Source organism: Lissotriton helveticus, chromosome 3_1 (assembly GCF_964261635.1).
Source record: "Lissotriton helveticus chromosome 3_1, aLisHel1.1, whole genome shotgun sequence".
NCBI lineage: Eukaryota > Metazoa > Chordata > Amphibia > Caudata > Salamandridae > Lissotriton > Lissotriton helveticus.
In genome coordinates this window covers 1467902601-1467927586 of record NC_136061.1, presented here as the reverse complement: position 1 = coordinate 1467927586, position 24986 = coordinate 1467902601, and the positions used below count along the sequence as shown (strand labels likewise).

At 41.4% G+C, this 24986-nt stretch overlaps 1 protein-coding gene across 1 annotated transcript in view; it reads right to left on the bottom strand.

Moving 5' to 3' along the window:
* Positions 1-24986, bottom strand: part of LOC144824267 (contactin-associated protein-like 5) — a 1441011-nt gene that overhangs the window by 12622 nt on the left and 1403403 nt on the right. Inside the window, exon 23 of the mRNA XM_078683402.1 lies at positions 18943-19161. Within this exon, the coding sequence (XP_078539528.1) occupies positions 18943-19161 (219 nt within the window). The remainder of the gene's footprint in view (positions 1-18942; positions 19162-24986) is intronic.

Genomic DNA, 24986 nt, shown 5'->3' with positions numbered 1-24986 from the left:
CCTCCTCTGAACCTACTCTCTACCTACCCTTTACTGATGAGCCTTTGTGTTCCCTCTTGCTCTCGCCTCTCTCCCCACATTATATATCCATCCTCTTAACTGCGACCTGTCCCTCATTTTACCCCCTCCCCATGTCCTCTTTCCATTCCCCCATCAATTCCTTCAATCTCTTCTCCGTCGTTTCTCCCATCTACTCCTTAAAACTGTTCTCCCCACTTATATTCCTAAGCTGTTCATTTCACGTTACGCCGCCCAGATATTTGCCCCCTCACTTGACTCAATTGGTTGAGATCCACCTGCATGTTTTTATTACCTTTCTAAAATTTGCTTTACCTTATTCCCTCCTCTCATGTAAATTGCTCTTCCCCGTCCCTCTTTAGCTATAATCCAATTGTTGTGTTTTTAATTGACTGTTCATGTCTTACCCTTATTCCTCCTCTCATGTAAATTTCTTTTTCCTCGTCCCTTTTTTATTTTCCATTTCAAATGGGGTGCTGTAATTGACTGTTTATGCTTTACCTAGAGCAAATGTTTTTATTTCTTATACTGCGTCTTCTCCTGTAAAGCGCTCTGATACCCACGGGTCTAACCAGCTCTATATAAAACCTTTCAAATAAATAAACAAAACCGCAAACCAGGGTACTGTTTCAGCGAGCCAAGACTGGTCCATTTACTTGACCTATGCTCTATAGTGATCAACCTGACCTTTTTGGATTTTACCCAGTCTAGATTGACTAGAGAGCCCTGGCTGGTCCTGTATGCTTTTAAGCACTACATTTCAGAATATTTCTTAAAAATTCATAACTGGATTTTTGTTGTAATGGTCTTGGTTTGTTCATTACTTTAGGCTCTGTCTTTCTAACCAGGTGTGGTAACCTTTATGTGGTGATTTCACTGTTTTACTGTTTGAAGTCTTGCACAAATACTTTATACATTGCCTCTTAAGTTAAGACTGACTGCTTTGTGCCCAAGTACCAGAGAGTGAGCACAGGATAAATTAGAGTGAGTTGTGACATACCCTGAATAGGACTTTGGTTCCTGCTTGGACAGGGTGCATACTTCTGCCAACCATGAACCCAATCTGTAACAGTAGAGAATGTGATTACAGATGTTGAGTCAGATGCAGCCACCCAGGGCGGTGCTCTTGGAACTGGTTATAATTACTACTGATGCATATCTCCTCTTTCTATCTGCACAAAGGGGAAGATTTCTAGCCCTAGGCATATTCATCTATTCCTCTCTAAGGCCACTTCATTTCTGTAACATTGCAACATTTGTGTCTTTTTCTCAGGACTTTTTATCCACCTGGGCTGCCTGCTTTTAGAAGGAATGTCACAAGCTGCTACAGTGCTGATGGATACCTTTCCTCTGGATTGCCCCATTTCTTGGGGTGCGTGGATGTATTGCAGAATCTTGTTGTATTCATATTGTTTGAGAAAATTATCATGATAAACATTCTGCTTAATTGGATGTAAAGTTTCTATTAATATACAAATTGGGTGATAGTTCTGTAACCAATAATTAGGAAACAACATTTTTATCAGATGATATTCAAGCAATGATATTCTAATACAATAAAGGGGGTGCCATCTTCCTTTCTTAAGCACTGCCATTTGCCTTGTAAAAACTAAATCTCGGCAGTGAACTCCACTCCACTTGTGGAGTTTGCGAGATTGCCGCCCTCCGCATTATGTGGAGCTCGCAGAGTTCCAAAAAACTTGCTGAGCAGAGTTTTTTTCCTCGCTCACGTTCACCACCATCAAGTTAGTGAGCGCGTACAAGAAAAAAATACACCTCCCAGGGAGATTTCACATCGCGGGCGTTGGATTTCTCAATGTAGGTGGGGGTGTATGCTCGCTACCGCTCGCGTTGAGGAAAAGTCCACTGTGTTGAGAAAGCTGTTGCTCGAGTAGAAAATCTACTCAAGTGGCAGAAAGGAAGCAGCCCCCGCTTGCACCCGCTTGTGTTGTGCATGGTGCTGTCCTCGATAATTTCACAGCGCAGACAAACACCCGGCACTGAAAATTACAGTGAACAGCATTTATCTAATGTCTTCTGCCATTTGCGGAGCTCCGCATAACGCGGCAGAGTTTTTTTGCACTTTGCCGAGTTCCACATAGTGAAACTCCGCAAACTCTGCCCAGCCTTAGTAAAAACTGTTGCCTGTCTGATCACGCCTGATCAATAACATGTTGCAAATTTCCACTTTAAGAAATGTTTGTACTACCTACACTCTTCTACTTGATAGGTAGTTAAATTTTTCTGTCGGCCGATAATTTGCCATGCATGCCCCTTTCTGAAAGAGCACCAATGTGCTATATGAGTAAAAGGGCACTCTCAGATTTAGAGATGTCAGCCACATAACCGGATGCACTGTGTCCTCCTAAAATTGACTCCGACCCTTTTTAAGAGGAGCAAATGAATTGATCATGCAGAAGAAAAATTAGGGCTTATGACAGTGCTGCAGAGGTGGTGGATATTAGTCATTTAGACTTTAGTCAGTAGATTACACACACACACCAGTGGGCCAATGTGCATAGTAAATGGTTGAAGCATTTAGAGTGTGAATGCAAGGTCCTAGCACTTGAACTGTTCCAAGAGAAGTTAAATGGGTCCTTTAAAAAACATAACCTCTAGAGACAAGAGGTGATGTGATATGCTTGCAGCGATGCAGCCATAATATTTACCCACCATGGTTTGCATGGCAATATTCTGTGTGCATTAATTCATTTCAGCAAGGCGAAGGCGAAGAGGTAATGGCTATATTTGTTTCAGCTCCAGAAGTTTCTAAGAAGCACACACATAGGTCAGAGATGTTCTGCAATTCTCCTGATAAACTCTAAACTTCAGTTCAGATACTCAGGAGGTTGTCAGTTTCCAATCTGATGTATCCCCTGGGTTAAGGTGAAACTCACAAAGATTAGCCTTCACTTCAGGTCAATTTCTCCTTTTTATAAGTTATGAAGATAATTCCCTGATTGAGCTTTTTTCACCCATATGTCAGATAAATTATGACAATATATAGTATACTCCCAGCAACCCATAATTGCAATTTCAGGCAAGACTTTCCATGGAGGAAAAGTACCCTCTGTCCACACAAATTCTGTTATCACAGTTTTAGTAGAGTGCTTTATCTTTACACACGTTCATAAAAAAGGGGAACTGTTCTAAAGACATGAAAACAAAGTTAAGCAGGATGGTCTACCTCTATGTTTGGGCCCTGCTCCCATATCCGAGAAGGGTTGAGGGATGCTTTATCTTTTGGAACATTTATGGGTATGCTTGTTGGAGCTCTGTGTATAATTTTGCAGATTATTGAACAGAATGACCATTTTGTTGCTACAAGAAATGTGGTCGACTGCGTCCCCTTTCCCAAATGGCTTTCTAATTGTAGCTATCAATGTGATTAGATCTATGCAAGAGCACTCTCCGGGTGCAGTAGCAATTTTAATCAATGCAAATATACAATAACTATGCTACTTCCTTTACAAAGTAAGAGAGTGGTTGGAGCTTATAACAAACTTGAGACAGTGCTCATATATATGAAACCAGTTCAAAGATATAAAGCATCAGATCACATGACCAAATTTTTCCAAATAAATATTTTGGCTGTCTTTTCTGCCTAGCCATGAGCTACGGGCATGGTGAAGGGTGAACTACAATTTAGGAGTGACAAAAGAGCATGTAGACTTGATAAAAGGTAAGAACAGGAAAACATTATTTTTTGCATTTCCTGAGTTAAACCTAACTTTATCAAAATCGTCTTATGTAGAATAACAATAGCAAATTTACCATGGATACCCATTTTGCAAGTTTAAAGGCAACTCATATCCATTGAATACACAATTTGCCCATCAATCACTTTGCAATGTCATTATTTTTTTTTGTCCAAGTCTTTTCTTGTGAATTTACAGGCAAATTACCATTCACCTAGAAAGTTCACGTCACTGTAGCAGCTAGGCCCAACAGGTATAAGTAAGCAGGGGTCACATATAATTCAAATATAAAAATTTGATATAGTTTTAGAAAGCTGGATGTTCTAGAAGTCTTGTATAGTTCAGTTGGATGATTTTATTGATAATATCTTACAATTTAGGCCCATTTAAAAAAAAGAGGGGTAAACAAGATGCCCACTTCAGGCTTGATGCTGAATGTCTGAGCAATAAGCGCTCTTCATATAGAGTAATCCATAGATATCAGCAACCAATATATCTGACTAATTTCAATTAATTAAGTTGAACTCAGAATCTTTAAAGGTCATACAATATACAACACACTTCAGCCTTAGATGGGCATAGACCAAAAGGTAAAAAGTAGTAAGAACAAATACTTCCAGAGCATAATGGTTACAGAGGAAACACGCATACTGTATCTGCTCTTTGTAGCTCATCAAGCAAGCCAAGTCACTATTGCTGATGACCTTGCAATTTTTTGAGGAATTTAAGCAAAGTATAAAAGATTCTCAAGTAGATGACATTAAACATTGTTAAAATCAGATCACATGGAATACTAAGTAGAATCATTAAAAAAATCCATTTTGGTGGGAAAAACTGTACTGCCCTTTGTTTACATTTCTGGAAAAATAGGCCAACTTCCGCCTTCTTAGACAATTTCTATCATTAAACAGATTTTCAAAAAGGGAGATGCTTCTGATGCCTTCTCAATGTTGATGCAAAGGTCTCATTAAACGGTTGCGGAAATAAAGTTGGAGTACTCAGAAGAACCTAATTCTCTGAGAAGATCGAGGCTTTTGCTTTACATACCCTGTACCGTGTGTTCACTGGGAATAGGCCACGTTACAACACATGTGTTTTCAGAACGCATGCAATTACAAAGTGGTCATTGCAACAACCGCATTGTTACATCACAGACCATTACAACACAAGTCATTACAGTGGCTTGCTGTAGGGGCGCCGCTGGATGTTGGAATAGTTTAATTTGCTATTCCAACTCCAGTCTGTGTAACAGTAGGGAAGGTGTTGGTTTTAAAATCCAACACCTTCTGCCCCCTATACAGCAAGTCATTGTAACGCCTTGTAACGCCTTGCATTGTAATGGCATGCAATGTAACAGCGCGGTCGTTGTAATGACCGCATTTTAGTGGCATGCAGAGTGTAAACATCGTTGTAAAAGATGTTTACCGTTCACTCAGGTAACTGGCTCAGAGATGAAAGTTGTAAGGAGGAATAATCTCTTCACTTGTTTTCGCATCTGTCTTTGGCTCAGTTGAAAAGGAGCAACAGTGGAGTAAGTTGTTCCCTCTTGGTAAACCCCCTTTTTACTACACCATACTAAACACCATCACATCACTAGTTGATCACAAATAAAAATGGGATTTGTTTAACAACCTTCAGTACTCATCCAGATTAGAATGTTGTAAGCATCGGTGCAGGCTGGCATCCTTTGGTTTCTCTCTTTACTAATATGAACTACTAAAAGCCCTGAGAAAAGCTGTAGGGTGGAGCCAGTACCAGTAACAGTTTAATTGCATCGAAATGATCTGTTAGTCAACAAATGGACAAAAGTGGGTTTGTAAATGCAGACAAATCTATTGTAACAAAAATGTTTAACCAACAAGCTGAACGTTAATGTATAAAAAATTCCAGATGCTCAGCTTTCGGAGGTCAACAACAACCCATTGATGGTATTGGATGTGAAAACATTGCTGTTGGTTCAGGAATAAAAATACTTATGGGTTTCATTTTTCAAGACGTTTGTCTAGGTAGGTCCATGAAGACTTAATACTCAGTTATGCAGTGGCAACAATGGTTGGGCTCTTGAAGTTCAAAAAGTGTAATAGAGGTTTATCAGAAAATCTTAGCACAAGTTAGGTAAACACTAGCTCTTTTATTTCCTTCAAAATTCTTGCTCTGTCACGAAGAGTTGATTTAAGACTGTAGTCTTTTAGTGTTACAAAAGAAATGCATTCATTGTTACTCTTTAAGTCTTCACTTAGTTAGATTATCCAACAGTTGAATGCATCTGTTTAAAAACTCAGTAATGAGAAATCTATCTGGATGGCTTTCGCGTAAAACAGCATCAAACATGGTTCTCAAATTTGATATTGATTTAATCCTGACACTAAAAAGAGTTTACAATTTACAATAGGAGCCAACTGAAAGAAAAGGCTTGTTTAAGTTCAAAATGTGACAAATTCAAATATGTTGATTGAAAAAAGTCTCTGCAACCCTACCCCCAAAGAAAATAAAAATATGTTAGGAGCTCCCTAATATTTACTATGCGTACTTTAAATGAGTCACAAAAAATATTGCTATGACTCAATGTATGAATGTAAGACTAATGGCCTGAATGTTAGCCATAATTTGCTTATTTGATTTTTGCTACAATTAAAGAAATATCACTGAACTTCAGCTAATGCCAAATCTATAAGGATGACAGAAACAGTAATGTCCATCCTGTTGGCTTTCAACATTTTTATGGCACTGGATACATTCCTTTGGGGCATATAAAACACTATATCCAGTTTAGTTAAAGTATGATTTTTTTTTAAATAAAATGAATTGCAGAAATGTTTGTATATATATTTATTTTTAGTTTGCGGGTAATGTGCTTATGTATATATGGACTAATTTGTCTACTAAACTTAACGTTTTGAATCTGAAAGGGGTTTTAACATACAGGCTTGTCAACCAGATTCTGGGTAGATGGCTTTGTTAATAACTCCTCTGTAATTGGCATAGCTGGTTACCATTAAGAGAGAAACTCATTCAGTCAGTTGGCCTGAAAATGCCTGCTGATGGTAGCAGGAGGTGTTCCTAATTTAATTTAAAATAATAAGTGCTTCTCAACTAGATCTAAGGTAGATGATGTTTCCAATAACTCCACCAACAGAAGCAGAGCCAGTTAACTTTCAGAGAGAAAGCCATGCAATGCACTGGCTAAAAAAATCATTACAAATGATGTAAGTAAGTGTTCCCTCCCCAGTTCAGCCGTCCTTTTAGTGTTAAGTTCTGGCATATTGTTCTCCACCAAAATTAAGTCTTGTGTTGTAGCCAAATACCTCTTTATTTTCGATTTATCTTTCTACAAACATGTCATGCTTGTCTTACCTGAGATTCTGTGGCCTGAGATGTGTTGCCGTTAATTTCACAAGCTACAAATGAGGATTCCTAGTTTAATTGGTAGTGGACATATGTATCTTTGATAATTCTATCCGGGAAATGCCTACTTAAGTCCTTGCTCTTGGAACCTCAATGTTGAGTCCCCTTTATTGTAAACAGGTTTCTCTGGTGAGTTTGCGTTAGTGTATAGTGAGCAACCCTATTCATACTCACCCTCCCTTCTACCATGTCAGATACGGTGTCCTGAGCGGTGGTTATTTTGTTAATAGTATGTGAATAGAATTGTCTACAGGCCGGTTTTACATACCCTAAATATGTTGTACTAATACCCCTTACTCAAACTCTCAAGGTTCTTTGAAGCAAAGCGAAGACGTCAATGTTCTGGCATGCTGGGTGTAATAATGCACCCTCCATGATTGTATTTACCTTTATATCCTTCATTTTAAGTTTGTCTTTGATCATAAAATTATGGTTATTATCCAAAAACCAGAAGGTGGACAGAGCTGTTGTTCTACTCCCCTGTTCATGCTTTTGTATTTATAGTTCAACAACTTGAGAGTCTAGTTGAATTGTGCCATTTGGGACTCTGATGTGGTTACTCCTTAATGGGATAGCCTACATTTGATTATACCAAATAAAAATATCACTAGGTGTTCATTTATTCCTTTCTTTGCAAATTTGTGCAACTCTGCAGTTATTTCTCTACCTGTCAACCTTGCAGACTAAGTGCTATGTTATAGTGAATCCTTGTCCTTGCTAAATGATAGGACACCTTCCTGCTATGGTTGGTGTAGGTCTCCTGGGTGTTATTTCTGCATCCCCAGTCAGGAAACCACTCGTTAAGATGCCAGCTTGGCACAATTCGGGTTGCTGACAGGTTGGTATATATTGCAAAACATAGGAAATTACTTGAGTCTTCTTTTGAATGAGCAATGATCATTATAGATATATTGGTCCATTCCAAAATTAGATCACCAACATTTTCTACTCATTACACCTTATACAACCTACCACTTGTAACTGGACACTATCCATCCACCAGATAGTCTGTGTGGCAGTTTATAATTGCACCTATGGAAGTAGACATTGGCACAGATTGTCAGTAAATTTTACAGAGTTACACTAACTGTAACAGCAAGAATATAATCTACATGATCACATGTCCACGTAGGCTCTGATACATAAGGATGAGATTGCGTAAGATGTGCATAGGATTCATGAGCAAAGTAGTACAATAGGTGCAAAAGAAGTGCTTCCAGAATAACTAACCATTACTTAAAGAAGAAACATACCGAGAACAATATTGGTTAGGTTGTACTTGAGCAATTATTTTAAAGTACAAACAGGAATATTATACAAGGTTTCCTCAATATAGAACAAAGATGAGCATATCACCTAGGAACTCATAAAAAAGAGCCTGTCAAATGAAATCTCATTGCTACGACGCTGCGGTGAATCGGACATGATACAATTATAACCACCATGATGCAGTGCACAGAGGCAATGGTACCTACATACCACTTACTTTGAACATGAACCTGCTTGCAATTAGGAATATCTTTATTATGGTATCATAGATGACCACATATTTTCATAAGCAGTGTGTATCATTTCTCATCATGGTCAATGCATGGAGTAAGAGTGCAATACTCCTCTAAGTGAGAGCACATTTATTGTATACATTAATGAACAGAGAAAAAGCAAGCTCATCCTAATCAATAGGCTTCAAGAAAGGATCAAATAAGTAGCAGGAGTAAGATGCACATACACTCCTTACATTTACCCCAGAGGCAATAATATGGCATAGTACCTATCTGGCAATTTGAAGAATAATTGAATACGCTGTAGAAAAAGAATGCACATACATCCTTTAAATATACTTCAGAGTTGAAGATATATGATCATCATAAAATATTACATAACACAGATATGGTGAACGCATTCATTCCTGCAATACAATCCAGAAACTGTGGTATATAATGATAAAGTCTTGGTGATTTGAGGAAAGATCTAACATGCTTCTTGAGTAAGTTACATATATGTATATACGTACACATCCACGTAATACACTCCGAAAGGGAAGAAATACAACAGCATGGAATATTTCATTTCACTGCCTGGCAATTTGAAGAGTAAATTTCCCACCAGTGACCACAATGCACATGTGTGTTAAGAAAAGTTAACCTCCCAGTATACAGAGGAATGCGCCCGTGAATTGGTATAATGAGACAATTGGGCATAGCATCCCATATTAAAAAATGTGTTTCAAAACAGAACCCTCACTTCGGAAAAGCATCATCCAGAGAGTTTGTGACAGGCAATAGGTTCAGCGGTAGGGTTAGATCATTTGACGAAGTGAATATGCAGGCAGGGTGCGAGACCATTCCTGACAAGGAACACCCATCTAGAAACCTTTTTCTTACCTACACAGTGCGACAATAAGCTAATTCATGGGGCCTATCCTAACATAGAGCAAAGTAAGAGAATATTAATTAATGTGGCATGTGATGCAACATGGATATGTCCCACATACTCAAATTTGCAATAATTTTCAGGGCCTCACAAATGCAGATATCAGTAGCACATACGCACCATTTATTGCATGTGAAAAGACAATCTCATCTTATGTTTTACATTTTAGGAATCGGATTTGGCTTTCGAGGAGCTGATTTGTAGCCCTTGTTTACAAGTGAATCGTTCACAGGTCCGAACGACCAAGTACGATGCCAAGATCGCGTACGTGCCGACCAAACAGTTTCCGGAACCCAAACCTGTCTGTAAGACTCGTTTGTAGCCAAATTGTGCCATGCTATGGAGCCGAATTCCGACCGAGCGAGTTTGATGTATGATTCTGACAGCTGCTTTAGCTCAGTCTCAGTGAGACAAAACAGCTGTCAGAAGCGTACTTCGGAGGGCCGTAGCAGGCCGCCCTTCACCCGGGGCCCTCCTAATCTGTCACAGTGGTGTGTCCATGGGCCCCCGATCCAGCATACACAGTGTGACAGGCATCATGGGGTACCCTCCACAGGGTGTACGCTTTTCCCCACCCACCCCTTTTCTGCTATGAGAACCTGTGTATGCGTCTGTACACAGGCTCCCATAGAGTTCAATGGGAGTCCGAGCGAACCGAGACCGTAAGCATATGGCAGCATCGTACTCGCTCGTTCGGACTCCCGGAGCATTTCTCGCTCGGAAAGCCCTCTGGATCCGAGTCGTAAGGAGGGCTTTCCTAGTGAGATCAGAATCGGGCCCTTGATATGAAAGTTCATTAAACATAACATGCAAATCTTCTGATGATCTGCTGCCAGCAGAAACATTATACCACATAAGTTATTCAACAATGTGCATGAGAGATGACACATCTTTTTTCATTTTCAAATCAATTTAGAAAAACTAAACACAAATATAACTATTCTAGAAAGAGACGTTTGAAAATAAAAAGGTGGCGCATCAGAAGTCCTTCATTGCCCACTGATGACAGAAAAAATGACAGGAATCCTAGAGGGCAAGTTGGTGTATAGGTGCTGGAAGTAGGAGTGTGAGTTCAAAAGGTGAATGAGCAACACCACTGCAGTGGAAGTCTTGTGGGTTGAAAAATTAGAAGCACTCACACTTCATAAAGCGCATAAGCTTGTTCACTTGCAGCTAAACACACACAAAATAAAGGAATGGTGGGCATCTGGTGAGTTAAAAAAGAATCTTGAGAATTCGCTCTCGACTGTTAAAGTAAATGTTGGGTAGAGTACAGGCAAAAGTGAGCTAGGCCTTGCCTGTCACATACTGACTTTTAACTGAGTGACATGCGTTGTTGTTTCAGATGGTGAGTGAAGAATAAGAAATGGGGGCCTGTTTGGGGACATTTGAAGGGCCATTTTTCTTTTTTCATTGCCAGTGCTCAGCACCTGAATGATCCCGGTGTGCAAACCCTGTTCTAGACCCCCTCCCTGTTTATCCCCGGCCAAGTGACCACATGAAACTTGTCCGACAATTTAACTGGCAGCTGTTCTTAATTTAAAGCTGTTGATTGCTTAACCCATGAGTCACGTGTGCTGCAGATCACATCGTGGACAGCCAGCCTCAGTACACCTCAATCTTTCCCAACTCCTCCCAGAATGGGGTGGGACCATAGAAGCTTCTTAACTTTCCACTCCACCCTGTGACAAGTTAGGAATTGGGTAGGGTGTACACAGTGCAGCCTTGCTGATTAACAAGTAGCCTTTGAAATCCAGGGCCTAAGCTTAAAGCACCAAGGTTGTTTCCAGTTAGCGAGGCTGCAGTGCGTCATTGGGGGCAGTGCCTCACAGTGTTGTAAGCCAACAGGGGCCAGGGCTGAAATCAAGAAAGCCCTGTAAAACCTGTGACGGCCAGCATAGGCCATGTAGCACATGTGCCTATTTAAAGAGCCTGGCTTTTACTGACCTTTGTGCAGCTCGAAGATTATACTCTATGAAGATTAAGTGCATTAAACATGTAATAAAAAAATATGAGGTGGCAATTCAGGCAGGAATTAAAGCGGGCGTAGCCCTGTAGCCCTAATTAAGGAACCGCCCATGCTGGGTACTGACTTGAGACCAAATAGTAGAACCGCATATTGGTAGTGATTTTGTCCCATAATGAATCTGAGGAATTTACGATGGGACTTTGTGATGGGAATTTGAAAATAAGTGTTGTGCAGGTCCTTGTATGGCATCCGAAACTGATGCAGGCCCGTAGCTCTAGGACGATATTAATACTTGTTCTGGGCTGGTTTTTGAGTCAGCACCGGTATTTAAGTGAATGTTGAGATTTGTTCTGATTCCTTCCCCCCCTTTTTTCTCCCAGTACTTTTATGACTAGACTCTGTTTTCATTTGGAACATACTGGATGTAATTTGCTATGGGCTAAATACTCATAGGTCTATATATTTCTGAATGTGATTTTGAACAAAATTCTCCGTTGGATGCTCTATCAATTGTATTGTATTTCCTGATGATGACCATACTACTTTATTTTGGTTGAAAAGCAGTCGATGCTTAGTTTTGGCACCAATTCAAGAGGATGCATTAATTGCCTCTCCTGGTTTTGTGTCTTGTCCTTTCAGTCTTTTGTTAATTTATTTGCCTCTGCCACGGTTCTTTTATTTACACTAGTAATTGTTTTTTTTACATTGTTTTCTGTTTAACTTTGTGAGCACCATTATTTGAAGAGTGGATTGTCTTTTTACATTATGGTTCTAGTAAAAGTTATACATATTCTTTAATTCTGCACAGGTATCAGCAATTTCTTTTTTTCTAATTTCCCATGATTTGTCTTTTGTAATTTTTTTTAGTATAAATCACTTTTTTATTGAATTATTATTTACATTAGCTATTTTATTATTTGGATAATTATGGTCTTGAACCTTTGTTAGTACAATAGTTTTCAATTTGTTCCCGGTTCGGGTAATGGGGCTGCCCCTGTTTGATGCAACCATGTCTATGGAGCAAAGCCATTCCCCCTGTTGTGTATATTTGGGGAAACACCAGCATCCTGAACTTTATCATATCCATTTGTTTGCGATCCTGAGGTCGAGAATGGGCCTGAACTCTTGCATGTCCTTCTTTGGTACGAGAAAGTACCTGGAGTAAATACCCTGACCTCGTTGGTTTGAGGGACAGATTCCACTGCTTTCTTGTAACACAGATTGTTGACTTCCTCCTTTAGAAGGTTGAGGTGGGATGTGGATGACTTCAGTGGAATGGAATGTGGTGGGGCAGTACATCTGAGACAATAGCCATTTTTGACAATTTTCAAGACCCAGGCCTTGGTTGTTTTGAGTTGCCACTCTGCCAAGTAATTTACAATGCTTTCCCCTACTGGAATGGGTAACAAAAGAGGAAGAAGAGAGGATTTAGGGTTTTGATGCCATAGGTTGTTGTACCCTCCCTCCCCGGTTAGCTTGCTGTGTAGTACGCTCCCTCTGCTGCTTGGGCTGAGGCTGGTAGATCCTTTGATACGGTTGCGATCTCCCAGAACCTTTGAGAAGGGAAACTGAGGTGGTTGAGCTAGAACAAATACTGCTGTTCTTTTGATTTCTCTAGCCCTTTCAAAGCTTCAAAGTGTCCATTTGCATCTTGATCCTCATCATTTCGTCATCGGCAAGGAGGCCTAACAGAGTAGAACTCAAAAAGGCAAGCTCTGAAGATGCAACTGAGCATCAAGCTTCAGTGATGTCAGTCAGAGCCATGCATGTCTGTGTAAGGAGACCCTGTGTCAGTAACTGTGGGCGGCTAGAATCAAGGAATCCAACACCACACTGATGATTTGTTTAGAGACCATGGGTCCCTCCTGGGCAATTTCCAGAAAATCCTCCCCGTGTTCTTGTGAAAGTGATCTGCGAATTGGGGGATGAAATCCCACAAGGCTCAATCATATCACCCAAGGAGGCCTGTTGTACTGGCCGCTTTCATGGACGTAGCCACTGTGCTGCAGACCTTGCGGCCCGACGAGTCCAACCTCTTACTCTCCTTATTTGGGAGAGAAATAGTAGCAGATGGAGACGTGGCATGATATTTACGGGCAAATAATATCATCACTGAATCTGGTAGAAGGTTTGTGTGCAGAAAGAGTGGATCTTTCTCCGGAGGGCACTATTTCTTCTGGAGGGTGCCGACTTTACCTCAGCCAGAGTGAGGAACAATTCCATGGATGTTTCAAGAAGTCCGGGGACTAATGGGAGCACAGGTCTCAACACTGTGCTTTGGTGAACTGTTTCAAAGATCAGCAATGGCGTTGGAGTGGGAACCACCATTGGTCTATTTAATGTAGCTGTGGCTCCATCCAGAGCCTCCTGAAAGGTGTTGATGTCATCAATTGATGAGGACTGAGATCAAGGTGAGTCCGAAAAGGTAGGAGGATAGTCCCGGGTGGAAGAGGCCATTTCCCCATGACTATGATGGTGGAAACGTGATCTTGATCTGTGGTGAGATTTGCGATGCAAACAAGAGTGTTGTGATCTAGTAGGAGAATGCCCAAATGAATGGTGAACATGGCGAGAGTGATGGCATATCCTCGAGCACGGTCTCCGAGGAACTGGAGTGATAGGCACCTGCAGCATCGCAGGAGGTGGAATGAATGGTGCTGGTAGAGCTGGTGGTGGAAAAATTGGAGTCTGTGGGGCCACCGGAGGAGGAGAGGTTGGTAGTGCCAGAGGTGTAAGAGCTGTCGGAGCTGGTGAGCCAGAAGGAGAAGATACTGGTAATGGAAAAAAGGGTACCTCTACAAGAGATGGATACCTGGAGCGAGAATCAGATGAGGGATAGATTCTCCTTCTTTTGGTGGGTTTCTGAGGTCTCCTCAACATTGATGGCCTTCTCGAGGGCGACCTCCGTCATCATCGACTCGCTTTTGAAGTTTACCGGCTTCTTGATGTCAACCCCTGTCGAAGTAGACTTGATCTTGATGCCAACTGGCTTCTCAACATCGACCACTCTCGTTCGCCTTTGGTTCTCTTCGTCAAACACCTACCTCTCGGTGCTGGTGAGTCGGAGTCCCTCAACTTTGATGCATCTCTTGACATTAGTTGGCAGTGTTAAGCAGGTCTCAACGTCACTCGAGTGTGTCTTGACGTTGAGCATCAACATTTATATAGCGTTGAACCAGTCATTGACGGTGAGCATGTCGGCACCGTACCTCCTCTAACGTCAACTGCCTCGACGTCAACCAGGACGATAGTGTTTTCTTTCTGAAGGCACCTCTCAGACCTACTACAACCACTGGAGGCTCAGGGAAGAGCTCTGATGGAATTATTACCTCCCCCTTGCTCGGAGGTCCCACTGACTTCTTGCTGTCTTCTACGTTCTTCCCTTCCCTGAAGGCAAATTTTCTCCCTGTCACGCATGGTTTATCTGGAGAAAGTCTTGCAGATGTCATAGGAGGCAGGAAGGTTGAAAAGATGGTAGACAGATAAAACAGACCTTGTGGAGGTCTGTTTTGGCCTTTTACCTATCACAAAGAGGACATTTGTCAAAAAGAGAACGCATTTTAAACAGAAAAAACACCTTTCCCTTTCAGGAAAATAGTTTACTCAATAGAGAGGGACAAAAAAACATTGAGTGAAGCAAAAACACTGACATTTAAAGTTATATTTTGAAGAGAAAACCTAAATAGGTCAAGTTCAATGCTCCGAGGGTCCTGTCAGCAGAAGCTGGAACAAAGAACTGAGGTAACTGCCTCTGGCTGAGCATGATGGATATTGGAGGTCACACTGTTCTGAAGGACACGGTCTCCTTTTTCTTTACCTATAATGGCAGCCTATGGGCTACATTGCCCTGCACTTCTTCTTCTCTGTATCTCTCATGAGAAAAGGGTTTGTGAATGATCTTTTACTGTGACCTTGCAAAATTATTTATGCATTAAGTGCATATTTCCTTGGAGTCTCTCCTTTTGCCCCTTCAAGATGAATAATGTTTACGACTATAGCCTTATCCTTATAGCTTCATTATGACTTTTTTGTAAGTGTATTTTCAAGGCCTTCCTGAAAAAAGGCAAACTTCAGCACTTAAGAAGATATATTGGAAAAAGTGCTCCGGGTCCCCCGCAGGCAGGCAGGACTATTCAACGCCTATGACTATATATGGGAATCCCCTACAAGAGAAGCAGGGGTAATTAACACCCAAAAGCATCATCATTTGTTTTTAATCAATGTACATCCTTCCAAGAATAAAGAGGTAACTTCAGAAAGGGCCTGCAATTTATATCCCTTATTTAGGATTCCACATTGCCACTATTTCAAAGCAAGTACTGCTTGTTAATATGGGGCCCCATCCATCACTAGTATTTTCTCTGGCAAGTGTGGCAGGCTAATGATGAAGCATTACTCCCGGGGGGAGGTGAGGCCTCCCTGTACAACTTAGTATTTTATTTTCAATTCCTGAGATTCCTTCTGCTTTAATACAGAATCAGTTTATTATCATATATACTGCTTAGTATCCATATTGTAGATATCTACTGACTATGCAATTTTCTGTCATTTAAACTTGAGCTAAAACCCAGGTAGCTGTGGCACAGAGCAGATAGTTTTAACTTAAGAAAATGAGGAACGTTTTTCAGAGTACTTTTACAATTTAAAAGTCACAATAAAAATCCCTATCCAATTGAAAAAAATAGAGAATATTTTAATGAACAAAATGACACCAGAATGACAAAAGAATTCAATAAGGGGAACCGGAGATATGATTTTCTAAAGTTGTAAATAAAAATAGCACTAAAAAGCACCGTATGGCAACCATGGGCATTCGTCGATCTAGGCTGGGACAAGGGTAACATTTGAGGCTCACCGTGAAATCGAGAGGGTAGGATATAAGGCCTAAGTATGTAGTTGTCAACAAGTCATCAGTAAGTCAAACTTTAAGCTAAATCCAAGTCAGGGTACAAAGGAGCTTGGCACAGAACCCAGGCCATACTGCTCAGGGAGGAAACACATCTCCCCACCCCCACCCCTTTGTCCAATGTCTGGGAGCAATCTAAATATAATTACAGGGGAGTTGTCAACAGTCAGATGACACTGAACACTGACAAAAAGGCACATTTGGCTCAGGCAGGAAAATTATAACTTTCTAAAAGAATCATTTTCAAAAAGAGTCATATAAAATCTGAGTTGACCATTAAGTTGGATTTTAAATTACTAACGCCTCCCAAACTGAAGCTCAGCAGTATAACTTTCTGTATTTAACTCAGTGGTTCCTGTAGGAGAGCCAGCCTTGCTCCAGTGAATATTGATTTTGAAGGTTTTTCACTACAATGTGAAACATAAAATATACATGTCTTACTTTTTACATACTGTGCACCCTTATTAAATGGAAGCTTTAGAACCAGGCACAAGGTTTATTTTGACAGGTCGATTAGCAATTTAAAATTTGCTTATCCATTCTGCAAGAGCAGACCTAGAGACATGCATTGCATTTTCACTTTAATTGTGGTAAACTATGTGCTGCTGTCCACTAGTACACTTTAACGTACCATACCCTAGGGACTTAAACGTAAGTTAAATATGCCAATCATATGCCCCCCTTATGGTAATATTTCAAGCATTTGTGATGAAGGTAGTGTCATTTGCTGACAAAAATAAAATGATTGTGTCAATCCCCAAACATTTATGCTCCATAGCACATAATGTCTCACGACGCATGTCGGCACTGGCAGACTGGATGGGCCAAAACTATCTAAAACTTAATGGGGAAAAAACTGAGGTGCTGCTTTTTGGCGCAGGATCATCCAGCTGGAACAGTAAAGGGTTGCCAGAATAACTATGAACTTGCCCAGCCCCCAGAAAGAAGGATAAGAACTTTGGAGCCCTCTTAGACACTGAAATAAACTTTAATGCCCAGGCAAATCGCACGATAGCAACCTGCATCTGGATCATCAGGATGCTTATAAAAATCTTTCTGCTTATTCAGCAGTCAGCTCGTAAGCAGGTCACACTTGACCTAGGTATGTTCAAACTGGATTAGTGAAACACACTTTACCTAGACTCTAATAAGAGCACTCAGTACAGTCTTCATGTGGTAAAAGTGGCTAGCCAGACTAATTCTAGACATCCCTAGGAGCCAGTCTGCCGCCCAGGGACTAGAGGCCTTACAACGGTTTCCTATTAGAAAGTGCATGATGTTTAAATCGCTATGCATTGTGCATAAGGCCCTTTATTTTCCCTGCCCACTAAGAATACAAACTATCAGGCACATGCATCAAAGGAAAAACCGGTTGCAAACGGGCAGATTCTCAGAATCCGCCCCTTTGCGACCGGTATCTTTGCATTTGGGATGCATCATCCCAAATGCAAAAATCGCAATTTAAAGAATCTCTAAATTGTGATTCCTTAAATTGTGATTGCATTTAAGGAATCCCAAATTGAGATTCCTTAAATGCAATGCATTAAAGTTAAAAAATTAGCGATTTCGCTAATAGGAATAGCAAATTACCATGAAGTTGAACTTCATGGTAATTTGCAAAAAATTTGAAAAATGCACTTTTGTGCATTTTTCAAAGTTCCATGTTGCGAAGGGCATGTGTGTGTGCAACATATGTGCACAGATCAATTTCAGGGGTGCAATGGGGTGTCATTTTGACACCCTTGCAGCCTTGAAATTGCATGAGCAATTTGCGAGTACCTACTGGTACTCGCAAATTGCTCATGCAATCTCCAATTCATTCCTATGGGCCTGTAGGCACATAGGAATGAATGGGTCAGCATTCCTTAATTGCGACTAGCAATTTGCGAGTAGCAATTAAGGAATGTTTAGGTTTCGCAATTTTTATAGCGATTCCTACATGCATAGACTTTTCTGATTCCTTAATAGCGATTCCCTAATAAACGCAATTAAGGAATCGCAAAAGCCTACATTGATGCATGTGCCAGAATGTTTGGTTGGTACCTCCCAGTGCATCAAAACCAGCTCATGATGCCGAAAACCAAAATAAAGAAATGGGGGTGACAGAGCATTCTCAACTGCTACAAGCAGACTCTGGAACTCCCTGCCACAAACCCTTGGGCTATTCCTCAGCTGATGTCTTTCAGAAAGGTACTCAAGACCTGGTTTACTCCGTATACACTACCTCTCTGATCATCTATAGGCACAGCAGGGTTTCTCCAGGCAGCCGTTTACTGCGCCTTGATGACTTTGGGTAACTGTTGCACTTTGCAAATTTAAATCAAAATCAAATCAAGAGTGTAGTGAATTTTGACATGCTTAAGGGGTCAGAGCACATGCACTGGGCCAGGTTTGCAGTGCCCTAGTGTGCAAGTCAAAATAACTGCCAGCCTCCATTGAAAAAGTAGGGGTGACCATACAAAAAGGGGCATTTTCTTACATAGACTATTTTACTTTGATGAAAGGGAACTTACCTGATAAGGAATAGATTGTGGTCACTGCTTCCAAAGTAGCTTCAGAGATAGATCCGCAGCTAGATTCAGAGAGTGCACCTTTGACCGTCACTGGAGAATTGGTAGGATGCTTTAGGGCTGCTTTCAGAGGAGCATACTGATTATAGAGGACTGATGAAAGGCATCCAACAAAGCCATATCTGTTTGCTTTCATAACTTCTGAATCCAGTCCAGAGCTGTCTGTGATTAAGGAATAAAACAGTTTTAAACTAATGAATTTACCTCTTACCACATCAATTGCCTTTTTAAAGGCACAAAACAGTGTAATTCTGTTAAACAATTTGTGTGATCAGTGAACGAAATCAAACCTTAGGCATGTCCATTTTTCATGCCCACAAAGCACATCCATTAAATGTTTTGATTCTATTGGATCCCCATCCCTCCCCTCACAGGTCAAGTTGGGTGTAGTATCTTTCAACCAAATGTACTATTAACTGATTGCCAAATATTGGTCACCAATTGCATCCAGTGTTTTTGCGACCTGTGAATAATTTTAAGAACCAACCTATGTGCTAATAGGTCAATTCTTAAAATGTTGATTTGTCGTAATTCGGGACCCGACATGCCTCCTGGATTTTAATGAGGTTGGTGACATATTGTGACATATTACAATTGGAGGCCTTCACAGGTCTGGTGGCTTTCTGGGGTTAGCAGACCAACTTGTCTGTGATTGCTATCAATACAATAAATACAAGCTTGTTTAGAAGTTGGCCTTGGCCCCCTGGGTCACTGCCTACACTCAGGCCCGGACTGGCCGTAGCGGGCACCGGGCAATCCCCCGGTGTGCCGCATGGGTGGGGGTCGGTTTTGGGCCCCTGGGGCCGATTTTGTTACAGGGCCGTTTTTGCAGCATAACTGTAAAATCGGCCCTGTAAAAAAATCGGCCCTGTAAAAAAATCGGCCGACAACCGGCCCCGGTAAAGAGCTCGGTGGCACCCCGGGGGTTGGGGGGGCCACCCGAGCACTTTGCCAGGGCCGGTTTTGGGTTCCAGTCCGGCCCTGCCTACATTTCATTGAATGCATTACTACATACTTTTAGGATTTGTAAAATTTGGAAGGAACGCCTACAACAGATAATGATCAAAATATTCCGACTCTTAAAGGGGGTTTATCATATAAAAAGCTTTGTAATGGTTACAAATGCTGACTTGGAGCAATTAAGACTGTTAAAATGCATACTACATAAGGTACATTGAGCCCTGGATTTTTATTTAAAATGGTTGTACCCTTGTATACATCAATAAATCCCATCACAAATATTCAGCCTGATGTATATAGGCCCTAGTTAAATGGCTGAGACTAGGGAAATTTGAAACACATTTATCAAGCCTTTACTTAGTCCTTGCATCACGCAAAGGCTTTGGTAAAATTTACAAAGCCATGCAAGGTGAATTTGTACCTCCTTGCATGGCTTTGTAAAGACATGTTAACTCAACACAGCTGCTTGCACTGCATTAGGTTACATTTCAATTTGGGAAGTGTTGCATGGAGGAGCATGTGTGCTACCATGCATCCACCCATGGACTTTTGGCTCATTTCCAGATGTACTAAAGCTAGTAAACCTGGGCATGTGTCAAATTGCTCTGCCTTCCCCAGTGAGGGTTAACGAGGAAACATTTATTTATTTCTCCTTGTTATTTCCCCCTGCCACATGTGTTGCATTCTGCCTCTAATAATGTTTTCAGTACATGAAAGTGACCATTTTTGCAAAAAAAACAATATGGCTTTAATCCAGGTATCATTACACTATGGTGGAACGGTGTCTAAATTGGCATTATGCAGCACAGAGTGTGCCAGGGCAAGGAGAGTGCAGAAATGCTCCTTATCTTTGTAAATGTGGAGCATTTTTGCCTTCACTCTTTTCATGCAACGCAGCAACGCAGCAACTTTGCCTGCTGCGCAGCAATGCACTGTGTTGCATTGCGCAAATGATTAGTAAATATGGACCTGGGGCTCATATCATGAACCGCTGAGGTGGCTCAGAGCAGAGCTGTGCATCTTCATGTTTTTTCACTTGAAGTGTCTAGAATCGTATATATAACTTAGACATTTTCCAGGTTAATCCATATACTTTAGCCAACACAACCCATAAACAGAGAGACAAAGGCCTTGATCTCTATTTCTAAAGCTTGCTGTCTAAGCTTTATACATTAATTTGTTGAATCTCAGAGTTATTTGTAGACTCCTTAAATGCAACACTTTTAAGCTTTGAGCTTTTGACTTTGCAACACTTCGACCTTTTTTTTTAAAGCGGTAGTACTTTTGTTGTAAGTATGAAAAATAACATAATCTGGACATTGACAAGTCCTGAATTTCATGTGTTGCAGTAGTGATACGTTTTAGGGTCTAGAAAAGTTGTACAAATATGGCACAATATAGTTATTTGGTGTGCATGCTCTTCTTCCAAATGGCTTCATGTCTTTGTGACAGCTAGAGCAATAGCTGGGTCTGCAGCTAATGGCACCTGCATGCAATGGTAAAAGAAGTAAAATTATTTAGATTCAAAGATATTATTATTATTATTAGGTTCTTCTATAGCGCGTGGCCACTCGGGAGCATCCCAGCGCTTAAGACTGACCAGACAGAGATGAGTTAAAAATGCAGATCTGTATTATCTGGTTTTTGGAAACAGTTGCAGCAAAATCTTGCTTGAAAAAGCTCCGTCCTCAATTAGTCACCAAAAACTGGGAGCTAGGCCAGAATAGAGACATCTCCTGCCTGCCAACCTCATCTATCTGGGTCCAGAGCTGCAGAAAAGAGCAAGCATCATTTAACGGCCCTACGTGGGCTCCTGTGTGAATGAACACCAGTAATCATTTAAGGGCCCTATGGGCCTTTATCTCCTGCAGCTATTTCCTCCTTCTGCCTCTCACCAGCATCACAGCACCACAGTCTTATTCCCCCACAATAGTAACAAAAGCAATATATAATGATGACCCTTGAGTGTATCACATCTTTATAATAAAGTAGTGTCCTCTTAACTAACAGAGGAAAAGACAACAGGAGTATAACCCATAGACCAGATTGAGATCTGGGTACATATGTGTAAGGAGCAAAAATATCTCAACTGGATTTACTTTGAAAGCAGAAACATTCGTAGGTGCAAGACATTACAAAAGATCTGGACATAAAAGAGAGACACGAGATTTCAATTGATTTAGAAGTGCATATAGCATCATATATTTAGAAACATATTTTCAACAAAGCAATTTAGGAAACAGTTTTGCAAACAACAGTTTGAAGGAAAAGCACCGGAGACATAAAATGTTTAAGGCAACCCAAGGGGTCTTAGTGTGCTACGTGATCGTGAGACAAACGGTGACGGCGCAAGTGACATATGGCTGAGAGAACAGCGAAGGACGCAAATTAAACAAGAATGAGAAACAATATATACAAAGTAGTTGGTTCCTCTTTGGTGAATGGGTATTTACAATTAGTATTGGAACCAAGGCGTGTGTTGCGCCATAGGTTGCGCTGTTTCGTGGGTCAGCGGCGTTTCGATCCTATTGATTTAGGATCTTCATCAGGACCGGGTTGCCAAATGAAGAAGGTGATCTTAGGGGAGGTGCAATCACGGAGCCCCGTTCTGCCTTGGATGTACCAAAGGGGAGAAGGATGGTCGCAGCAGTGTACCGTCCACGGAGAAGGTCAATGAGTGCAACAGTGGGTTCCAAGTTAAGGAGTCCTGATCTGGAGCCGTTTAAGGGAGGGTTAATCCAGATTGTAGAAGGTGGAGTCAGGTGAAACGATGCGAATGTTTCTGCTTTCAAAGTAAATACAGTTGAGATATTGTTGCTCCTTACACTCTTAACTAACAGCGCACATGCAGTCTATTATTAAAATGCGTTTCAAAGTTTCTTTTACTTCGTTTAACATGATAGATTCCCACCCCCGCATAAATCGTACTGAGCTTATATTAACTCTCACACTACAATCAGCCCACCCACTTTACGGATATAAATCAATTAAAAATCAATCTTATCATGGATTTATTTGCAAATCTTTCGAAAATTCGGAAAAACGTTTCTAAAATTCAATATCTCACTGTCCTATGTGTAATGAGTTCTGTGATGCAAGAACTCATGCTTTAGAAAATTAGCGGTTTACTGTGACGTTCACTCATTCACTTAATAAAGTAAATTCTTTATCGAGGATATAATAAGAAACTATCGCATACATTCCTTGACATAACAGTAAGTGTATTTGTGAGAAGTTGACCTGGTATATGATGTCCACTAATTAAAGTGGGCACCTTGCACTAGTCCAAACAACCCTTATGGTGATTTAAGAGGTTAAAGATAACCTTAGATAGCTATCCAAGTGGTAGCTATGGAGAGCAGCCTTCAGGCTCAGTCTTGAAGGAATATTAAGCAGCTTGTTTTACCAGAATACAACCTTATTGTATTAGTTAAATGACAAAGTGGTTATACAAATATGTATGTATTATTATAAAACACTGTAAATACTCCACAGTATCTACTACATGCAGATAAACATAAAGCACCCAATATTGTAGCACAGAAACAATTGTAAGTAGCACCAGGGGTAGACCAAACCATATACTGAAATAGTTGTATAAGAACCATGACTCGAGTCAAGACAGTGTCTAGAATTTGTAGAATTGCTGTGACCCCAAGGAATCACACAAGGTGAGTAAGTGGGGACCTCACAAAGGATGGGTGCCGTGTGGAAACAAGACAGCTGGCGGCCGTACAGTTCTATGGGAGAGTCGCATTTGCAGTTTTGAAGTTTAAGGACCCTTTGCAGTGGATAACGGGGAAACCCTTTGGATCATAGAAGGTTGGAGAGCCACACCATCCATGGATACCATAGTACCAGAGTTACCTATCGCAGGGAAGCCAGGTGCATAGGCCTGAATTGGTGTCGGAAATCGTCATCAATCTCAATGGAGGACTTCAAGGAAATGCCACTGTGGGAAAGAAGAAAAGTGCCTGTCGAAAACCCAAAGGTGGATTCCTGTTGAAGAGTACCTGAAAGCAGAGGGAGGAGACCAGGGGCTCGGTAGGCGAATGCCCACCGATGTTGGGTGATTCAGGTGTGAAGAGGGCGTTCTTGACTTTGCAGGCACCAGGACCAGGAGACATTGAGGACAACCAGGAGCCGGATACGAGCTGTCCCATGAAGGATGTCGAGTGCTGTGGGGTTGGTGTCAGGCTAATGGTCAAGGACAGTTACAGTTTGGACCAGCAAGGTCAAGGAAACTCACCAAACACAGGGGAGTCAGGGCAAGCCAGGAGCAGACAGGGGAGCCCAAGAAAGGCAGTATTGACCCTCAAGAGGACCCACAGGCCAGAGGCACAGGAGATACAAGGGGACCTCAAGTAAAATTACAAAGCAACAGCCTATGGAGCACTCAGTGCGAGAAGTCCAAAGTTCTTTGGTGGAAATGGTGCCAGATGTTGGAGCTACTCAGAGCCCAGTGCACTTGTTTCAGGAACGCAAACAAGCGTATGCACTTGAAAAAGTAAGCGGTGCACAGAGGCATGGGTATTGCAACCCCTAAGAGGGATACTGACCTCAAACTTGGTGAGAGGGCAACTTGGACCTCGAGAAACATGAACCCACCTCCTGTGTTTCTGGAGCCTTCGGAGTTTGCAGGAGCTTAGGATCAGCAGACCATTCAATTGCCTTATGGTGCCTGCGGTTGCATGGGAACAACTCCTTCACTCCAGGGGATATTTCTTCAGCTGTATTTGATGCTACGCCGGTCCTGCACGGAGCCTGTATGGTGCACGGGCACAAATGATGCTTTGGACGTAGTGGGAGACGAAGTCGGGCCCAAACTGGTTCCAGCGAAGTCCAGAGTGTCCAGATGGTCAAAGGTCAGTAGTTTCTTGATTAGAATCTTGTCCACATGGAATCTAGGATCCTACAGCCAGGTAAGCCCTTACGTACCACGGGAGAGGGTTGGACAGATTCAGGGGACGCTCCCAGGGGAGCGTCAGGACAGTGGGGAGGTTACTCCCATGTCCTTGTCCAGTTTC